The sequence below is a fragment of the Parus major genome, chromosome 23 (genome assembly GCF_001522545.3).
Source record: "Parus major isolate Abel chromosome 23, Parus_major1.1, whole genome shotgun sequence".
NCBI classification, from domain to species: Eukaryota; Metazoa; Chordata; class Aves; order Passeriformes; family Paridae; genus Parus; species Parus major.
In genome coordinates this window covers 6,590,180-6,599,026 of record NC_031791.1, presented here as the reverse complement: position 1 = coordinate 6,599,026, position 8,847 = coordinate 6,590,180, and the positions used below count along the sequence as shown (strand labels likewise).

The window sequence follows — 8,847 nt, the reverse complement described above, 5'->3', positions numbered from 1 at the left end:
ATTGGCGGCGGCCGCGGGCGGAAGCGGAAGCGGTGCCGTGTGTCGGCGGGCGGCGGAGGGAGCGCGGCAGTGGCGGCGGGGCTGCGGTGTTCCCGCGGGTCATGGGGAGGTACGGGGAGCTCGAGGGAGCTGCGCGGAGCACCTGGGGATTCCATACCAAATCCGGGAGGGAACACTAGAGTGGGCGCCGAGTTGGTCCCGGTGGCGGTCGGTGACCTTCGCTTTGCCCCACGACTCCCAGCGGAGACGTTCTGCACTGGGAGAGGGATTCGTTCCCATCCCGGCGGTCTCCGTGGTGCTGGTGAGCCCTTTAAGCTGGGAATATTCAGCCTGGAGCAGAGAAGGCTCCAGGGAGCGCTCAGAGCCCCTTTCAGTGCCTAGAGGGCCTCCAGGGGAGCTGGAGAGGGACTGGGGACAAGGCACGGAGGATCAGGACACAGGGAATGGCTTCCCACTGCCAGAGGGCAGGGATGGATGGGATACTGGGAAGGAGTTCTTCCCCGTAAGGCTGGTGGTGCCCTGGCCAGAGAAGCTGGGCATGATGCTCCTTCATTCCTGGAAGTGCCCAAGGCCAGGTTTGAGGGGCTTGTAGCCAAGTGGGACAAAGTGTTCCTGCCCATGGCAGGGGATGGAATGAGATGACCTTAACGTTTCTTCCCACCCAAACCATACTGAGTTTCTATGATTGTATTTAGATACTTGGTTGTGGTTAATGGAAGTGGGATCCCCCTGAGCACTCCAGGGAATGTGCTGTTTGTCATGAATATGGAATTTAGTTATGGCTCTATTGCTGTGCTGTCGCACAGCTGAACAAGTTGTGCTGATCGCAGCACCCAAACCTCCTCCTGCCCTGGAGGGAGCTGCTGCTGTGAAGGTCTGGGCTTGCCTGCACATCAGCAGGTACTAGAATGCTCTGTTTCCTGGCAGAAAAAGGCAAATTGGTCATATTTTTCTTCAGAATCCTGCTGGATGCTTGTCCTCTGCAACAGTGACTGTGTGATCTTTCTTGACAAAGAAATCTGTGGCACTGTAGTGAGGACAGGTTGTTAGAGTGTTTCCTGTAACCATCTTACACAGAATGGGTGATATAAAAAATATTGAATGTTTTTGTAGGAATGAGAGTTATGTGGAAGAGGAGGATGTCAGAGTAGGTAATGCTGACTGGTGATGTTCTGGGAGGGGTGTGGGCTATGGATTCTCCACTCACTGGGCTCACAGCAGTTGCTGTGCTTGTGACAGTGGAAGGTGCAGGGTTTGGATGAATTTCCTGTCACAGAGCAAAACTTCATTGAGCCTGGAGCTTAGAGTGAGCAGAAACAGAGGAGGTGCCAGTCAGTGTTTACCTCATGACCAACAATCTAAGTAACTTCAGCACCTGGAGGATAACCACGCAATCCGCTTGTGGTTCACCACTGGGAGCTCCATAAATCCCACTCTATTTCCTGTGGCTGTCAGTTGCCCAGTGAGGGAAGAACAGGGGCAGGTGTGGGCACACACGTGTTCCTCCCCCTCTGAGCACCAGATTGTGCTCTCAGAACCCAAAATGAACCAATCACGTTCTCAATCCCACATGGAGGGGTCACTGAAGGCTGGGCTGTGAGTGTGATGCTGCCAAAAGCAAGACCCCCCCTGCTCCGTGGAGACCCCAGGGAGGCAGGGTCCTGCCTTCTCTCTGGGACTCCGGATTGTGGGCACGGGGTATTCCATGCTGCTGCAGGAGGAACAAGCCATGTCCTGCAGTTAAATCTGCTTTGAATGGTCTGTTCTTTGTGGGAAATGGGTTCAGGAAGACTGTGTTGGGGTGGATGTGGGGGTGTTCAGCTCAAGGGATGAATGGGTGGTGGGTCAGTGCTGCTGGAAAACTTAATTTTCTGTACACCAGGGAAGGTTTTCTCTGCTACTAAGCATCACTTCTCCCCTCATGCTGTGAGCAGAAATTGCTGTCAGAACACTGCACTTTTCCCTGGACAAACACTGGTTCACCCTGCTGAATTCTATTTGCTAGCCATGGCTTTCCTCTCCCTTTCCAGTTGACTGCTTTGGATCCCCACAACCCCAAGAAGAAGCAGGACCTAGACAAACTTTATGATCTAAAAGCTAAAGCCCAACAGATTATGAACCAGTTTGGCACTTCTACCTTGATCAACCTCTCCAACTTCTCCTCAATTAAGCCAGAACCAGCCAGCACCCCCCCCCAGAGCTCCATGGCCAACAGCACCACTGTGGCAAAGATGCCAGGAACACCCTGTGGAGGAGGGCGGCTCAGTCCTGAAAGCAACCAGGTAATTCCATCCCTGACTTTGGGACAACAGAGATGATGCTTAGACATCACAAGCATCACAGACTTGCCTGTGGCTTCATTTGCCTTCTTTATATCACCAGCAGAAATATAATGTTTGTTAAGTTGTCAGTTACTGAGTGAGCAAAACTTCCTCACAGAGTTCTGCTCTCCCAGGTGCTTCCTGGCTGGATGGGGTTTGGATGCGGGAGCTGTAGAGATTTTTCCAGTCTTAGGAAAGTGTATGTTGGGGTGTGACAGGGGAAGTTATTTTTAAATGGGGTTTAGATGGGAGAAATATGGGGAGAAATGGGTGATGAAGATGCAGGTTGCCCAGAGAAGCTGTGGCTGCCCCATCCCTGAGAGTGTCCAAGGCCAGGTTGGATGGGGCTTGGAGCAGCCTGAGATAGTGGAAGGTGTCCCTGCCCATGGCAGGGGGTGGGATGACACAGACTTTAGGGTCCCTTCTAACTCAACCTGTCATGGGGCCTTTGGTGCACATAAAACAAACTGCTGCCCAGGGAATGCCCCGGCATTGCTTCCCAGTGGCTTTGCTGGCACCCAGGCTCTTTGGAAGCGTGCTAGACCCCAGCACAAAACAGCCACAGCAGTGAAGGAATGAGGAAGGGCAGGAATTTCCCATCCATGTCTGGTTGACCTGACCAGGCTGACAACTTCCATCCATATCTTTTTAGACTCAGCATCCTGTTCTTCAGGATGTGTGACACAGATGTGTGGTTTCTGCTCCTGCCAAGTCTGACTGCCCTGGAATAACCCAGCACTCCCATAACTCTGTTTTCCATGTGAAGCACTAAAGCTGATAAGTGCTAGAGCCATAGAAATGCTTCCCTCATGCCCTGAGCACAACTTCAATCACTGTTCAAATCAAGTGCTGATTGCACTTGCTGTCTGCATCTTAACAGTTGTAGTTTTGCCTTTCCACTCCTTGCCAACAGTATTTTAGTGCTGGAAACATTTATCCTGGCAGCTGCACTCCAGTTGTTGACCAGAGCAACCACTGGTGATTGAAAATTAGTCCTTAACACCTGATATTTCTTATCTCTGCCACTCCTGAGCTGATAGACTGTGTCAACAGCGTGACTCGGCCCTGGGGGCAGGGGGGAGGAGGTGGTTGTAGCTGCACTCCATGGGCAGCCTCTTTGCTGGAGCAGGGCAGTAAATCCTTCTCTCCTCCCACATGCTCAGGTTTTAACCAAGAAGAAGTTGCAGGACCTGGTGCGTGAGGTGGATCCGAACGAGCAGCTGGATGAAGATGTGGAGGAGGTAGGTTCCAACCCATGGAAGGGACTGCAGAAAGAGTTAATTTGGGATTTGTCACAGATCAGTGGCCCTTTGTCCAAGGAGAGAGCATTGGTTCGTTTAACACTTGTTTTCCCATGCAGCCTTCAGCCATCCCTGTTTTTGTGCATCCTAGTCCCAAAAAGGCTTTTAAAACAGCAATTGCAGCAAACACCTATGAAATCCACTTCTTTGAGTGGAATTTTGGGCACCACAATATAAGAAAGATCTAGAACTATTACAGGGCACTCCAAGGAGGCTGAAGGTGGGGAAGGATCAGGAGGGACAGCAAGAGGAGTGGCTGAGAGCACTTCATGTGTTCAGCTGGAGCAGAGTAGACTGAGGGCAGAGCTCAGTGGGGGCTGCAGCTTCTCCTGAGAGGTAGCACCGATCTCTGTTCTCTGTGACCAAGGACAGGACCCAGGGAATGGCTGGAGATCAGGGTAAGGTTCTTCTCCCAGAGGGTGATTGGGCGCTGAACAGGCTCCCCAGGCAATGCCAGCTCCCCAGGCATCCAGACTCGCGGAGCATTTGGAGAACACTCTCAGGCACAGGGTGAGGATTGCTGGGGTGTTCTGTGCAGGGCCTGGAGTTGGTCTGGATGATCCTTCAAATTCAGGACATTCTGTAATTCTAAACACCATCTTCTGAGAGCTTGTTTTCATCTTCTCACGTAATTTCAACTGCTCAGTGCTGACCAGACTGGTTGTTGCCCTTGTTCCACCACAGATGCTGCTACAGATTGCTGATGACTTCATTGAGAGTGTGGTGACAGCTGCTTGCCAGCTTGCGCGGCATCGCAAGTCCAACACCCTGGAAGTGAAAGACGTCCAGTTGCACCTCGGTGAGTGACTTTTATCAGTTTCTTTCCCCTCCGGCCCAAGATCTCAGCTCCTCCTGGAGCCAGGGCACAGCTGCAGTGCTGTGGTGGAAACGTGTGAGTAGATAATGCATCCCTGCCCATGGCAAAGGGCTGGAACTGGATGAGCTTTAATGTCTCTTCCAACTGAAACCATTCTGTGAATTGTAGAGCGCCAGTGGAACATGTGGATCCCAGGCTTTGGTTCTGAAGAAATCAGGCCCTACAAAAAAGCCTGCACTACAGAAGCTCACAAACAGGTAAGAAGCCCTCACAAGACCAGGAATCACAAGGAAGGCTGATATGGGGATGGTGGTCATGGCCTCTTGGCACTGTGAATTTGTGGCCTCTTCCAAGCGTTTCAGACTGGAAATGACTTCCAGAGTCTCCTGACCTGTTTGTGCGGGGGGTTGAGGTTGCTGTGTCTCCTCAGCTATGTTGCCTTTTCTCAGAGAGAAGCAGCAGCTCTTGGTGTTTGGGAGGATTAAAACCCTGAGCTGCACACAAGCACTTCTCAACTGCCCCTGGCAACCCCATCTCTGTGCAAAGGGACTGAAAACACCCTTAATTTTGCTTTAAAACTGCATTGGGCCAGTTTTAAGCCATCATCAGGGCCTAGAAAGAGGTGCCCTGCAGTGGGTTCATGGGTGATGCTGCAGCTCCCACTGGGCAGAGAGAAGGACCTTGAGGTGGGCTTTGATTCCACAGCCCCAGGGTGCCAAGTGGAGCGGCACACACACTCCCTTCTCTGACTTCAGCCTGGGACCCCATTAAGATTCAAACAGACCTGAAAGACCTGTGTGGGGAACAAGTCAGGCAGCGTCCTGGAGCACCTGGGATGCCTTGTTCCTGCTGTGGGTGGTTGTGCAGTCACTTGCTCTGAGCTGCTTCTCATGGAAAACCCTCTGTTGTTGCAGAGAATGGCACTGATCCGCAAAACTACCAAGAAATAGCTCCTGAGCAGAGCCAGAGACACCAGGACACCTGTCTCTCCACTGAAGCCTCCATGATGTCACCTGTGGGATACTTTTTTAATGCTTTACAGAAAAGCATCTATTTTTTATTAATGGTGCAGCAATATCTTGACTTGATGAGGAGACCTGCCAAAAACATTCTATGCCCTGTTCTTCGATCCTCCTCAGAGTGCGACATATCTCAAACAGAGACTTTTATTTGTGACTTGAAAGTGGTTTATCGTACAAGTGATTATCCAAGGGACAGAGCATTTGATCGTGTGTGGGACAGTATTAGAAGCATCTGTAGAGGTTTTTGTTTCCTCCTTCCTGCCCGTATCTGGTCCAGTACTTTGTAATGTCAGTGTTTATATAAATACTTGCGTTTGTTTTTCATGAATAAAGAAATTATTCTAAGCTGCTGGCATAGGCTTGTGCTCTTTAGGCAGCATTGCACAGGGATGGCAGGGGCCCTGTCACCCCAGCTCCGTGTGTGGTGCTGTTCTGTGAGAGATCTGAGTGCAGAATTATGGAATATTCTGAGCTGGAAAAGATTCCCCAAGGATTATTGAGTCCAGCTCCTGGCCTGCCCAGGACGCCTCACCAATCCCACCCTATGCCTCAGAGCGTTGTCCAGTGCTCTCTGGAGCTGTGGCAGGCGTGCATTGCCAAGCACCCTCTGGGGTAAGAACTGTTTCCTAATAAGCAATTATTTCAATTGCAAGTGCAATTATCAAATTACACAGCTTCAGCTGTTTCCTGGGTCCTGTCCCTGGTCACTGGAAGCAGATATCGGAGGTGTCCCTTGGGAGGAGCTGCAGACACTGGTGAGTCTCCTGTTTCCTCCAGGGTGAGCAAACCAAGTGCCTACAGCTGCTCTTCCAGAGGTTTCCCCTCCAGACCCTTCTAGATCACAAGGATTTGGCCAGTCCCTCACTGGCCACTCAAGGATGGCCAGGTCACTTCCCTCCTGACCTCCAGCTCAGAGTGAGTCCCTTCCCAATTGTTGGGATATTTGGACTGTTGGGAGGACATGATGTTCCTGAAGTCAAGGTCCCCCGGTTCTGTCTGTGCCTGGACATTAAAAAGGCCACATGCCCCTGCCTGTTCCTGCTGTTCTGCTCAGGGAAGCTCCAGGGACTGTTACGGGGATGAGGGAGTTGACAGCACTGCAAATCCCCCTCCATGACAGGAACGCTCCTGCAGCCTGAGGCAGAGCTGGGCTCATCCTCCCTGTCCAGCTTTCTGGAGGCTCCTGGTACCTGTAGGGGAAACCAGGGTGCGTGAAGTGATTCTAGGACCATCCCAGGCTCACTCCTCATGTCACTGTGAGATGAGGAGCCTGGTGAGCTCCTTTCTGCAGCCTTGTACAGAGGGTTTTTTTTGCAAATTACATTGTATGAAGATCAATCTAAAAGGGAAAGCAGGCATTTCCTCACAATGGTATGTCATTCTTTTTCCTTTGGGCTCAACTAGGCATGTACTCAGCCAGAATGGCAGATACATTATCTGAGTTCCATGATAAATTTGTCACTTTTAATTCTATTTGGGAAGACTTAAAGAATTCAGGGCTTTATGATTAGGATCTCAGTCAGTACAAGAGAGAGAATAGGGGAAGGGGTGACATTGATTTCTGCAAGCCTGTGAAGTCCCACTGGAGGACTTCACCCTTCCAACACGCTTCCTCTTTCCCAGGAAAACACAGGCAGGCAGAGGGTGACCAGAGGTATTTAATGTGGCCATTCCACTCCTGCTTGTGTCTGGCTGCTCCATATCCACTTCCCCTCTTGAGCCCAGCGTGTGCCTGCCTTGCCAGTGTCCCCAGCTCTAGCACGAGCATTTCTTCTGCTTCTTCTCCAGTGCCTGAGCCTTGGGCAGCACTGGCAGCGGGACGCTGCTCTTCACCCCGTCCCATGCCTCGGTGGCCACCAACTGCCCCGTCTGCAGCGCTTGGTAAATGGCCACTGTCAGCATCTGGAAGGCCTGGACCACATTGGAAGCATCTTTGGCTGAGGTCTCCACGTACTGGACGCCCAGTGAGGCCGCCAACTTCTCCGCCTCTCTCTGGCCCACCCGGCGCTGCCCAGACAGGTCACTCTTGTGCCCCACCAGCAGGAAGACCATACGGAAAGGCTGGATTGTGTCAGTCACCTCCCGGTGCCACTGCCGGATGCTCTCAAAGGACGCGCGGTTAGTGAGGTCGAAAAGCAGCATCCCCCCAGCTGAGTTGCGGTAGTAGGAGCGAGTCACGGACCTGGGGTGCCAAGAGCAGGGAGGGTGAGTGGCCAACCCTGTGCCACCTCAGACAGCGTGTTCCCTGCCTGCAGAGTGGTCCTGGCTAGGACCTGCTCCTGCAAGCAGCACCTTGTGTTCAAACCACCATGAATGAGAATCAGCCTTTTGCTGTGTAAGAGTTCCAGGGTTTCTGCTCAACCACCAAAGCTCATCTGTCTCCTGCAGTCACAGCCCCTAAGTGCCCCTGTGTCTGCAGCCATGTCCACAGGGCTGCACCATCCCTGCTGTCACGGTCCTGGAACTCATTTCCTTGCTGCCATGTCCCCAGTACTTTCCCATCTGTGCTGCAACAGTCCTCTCTCATTCCTGCAAACAACCCTCCCATTCCTGCAAACCCAGATTTTCCACTCTCCCATCCCCTGTAGCCACATCTCCCAAGCTTTCTTGTCCCCAGGAGCTGCCTGGCTGGTGGAGACAGCCCCACAGTGAGGTGTGAAGGCTCCTAGCAGCTGAGCTGAGGAAGATGTTTCACCCAGCACCCAGTAGGCTCCCAGCTGTTCCCCAGCCCCTCTGCACCTAGTGTGGCAGGGGGGTTCTTGGGGAAGTACTGTATCCCCAAGCTGGAGGAAGGACTTACAAGGCAGTCCCAAGGGCTCCTTTCCCTTAGCTTTGGCTTTTGGCATGGTGGTCCCTCACACAAAGGGACAAGTGGGAACACAGCCACACCAAGGACCTCCTTGGGCTTGTAATCACACTCCACCCCAAATCTGGACGGGGACATCCACCTTCACCACCCCATGGACCCACCTGAATCTCTCCTGCCCGGCTGTGTCCCAGAACTGCAGCTTCACTTGCAGCCCTGGCTCCAGCTCCACGAATTGGACGTAGAAGTCCACCCCCACTGTCTGGTTGACAGTGTCTAGGAAGACACCCTCGGTGTAGCACTGCAGCAGGGAAGATTTCCCCACTGTTGAGTCCCCCAGCATGATCACCCGGAACTGGTACTGCCACCGTGGCTCCATCTGTGCCTCTGCTGGCTGCCAGGACCTGCCACCCCCGCACCAGGAGCGTGTTCAGGCAGGCAGAGAGCTCCTCCACCCAGGAGGCGTTCCCAGCACCACTGGTGCTGCATGGCCCCTTTGGAGCCCTTTTGTCCTCTTTATTTTGGCTCCATCCAGCTGGAAGAACTCAGGGGTGCCTGCTCCCATTTTCCTATGGACAGG

At 52.7% G+C, this 8,847-nt stretch overlaps 2 protein-coding genes across 3 annotated transcripts; one reads left to right on the top strand and one right to left on the bottom strand.

Annotated features, from left to right (window-relative positions):
• The first annotated feature begins 6 nt into the window (after positions 1 to 6).
• TAF12 (TATA-box binding protein associated factor 12) lies at positions 7 to 5,806 on the top strand. 2 transcript variants are annotated; one of them, XM_015649334.3, is made up of 6 exons: positions 7 to 109; positions 2,031 to 2,282; positions 3,485 to 3,562; positions 4,307 to 4,421; positions 4,608 to 4,696; positions 5,354 to 5,806. In XM_015649334.3, the coding sequence occupies exons 2-6, from the start codon at positions 2,115 to 2,117 to the stop codon at positions 5,387 to 5,389; spliced, it is 486 nt and encodes a 161-aa protein (XP_015504820.1). In that variant the 5' UTR covers positions 7 to 109; positions 2,031 to 2,114; the 3' UTR covers positions 5,390 to 5,806. The 2 variants fall into 2 exon arrangements, with proteins under 2 accessions (XP_015504820.1, XP_033375435.1); XM_033519544.1 differs by lacking the exon at positions 7 to 109 and adding an exon at positions 150 to 301.
• A 1,031-nt stretch (positions 5,807 to 6,837) lies between these two features.
• LOC107214124 (ras-related protein Rab-39B) lies at positions 6,838 to 8,832 on the bottom strand. The gene is given in 4 exon segments (XM_015649152.2): positions 6,838 to 7,643; positions 8,432 to 8,715; positions 8,717 to 8,796; positions 8,799 to 8,832. Coding segments are annotated over 4 exon segments (825 nt in total). The 3' UTR covers positions 6,838 to 7,216.
• Between the last annotated feature and the right edge of the window lie 15 nt (positions 8,833 to 8,847).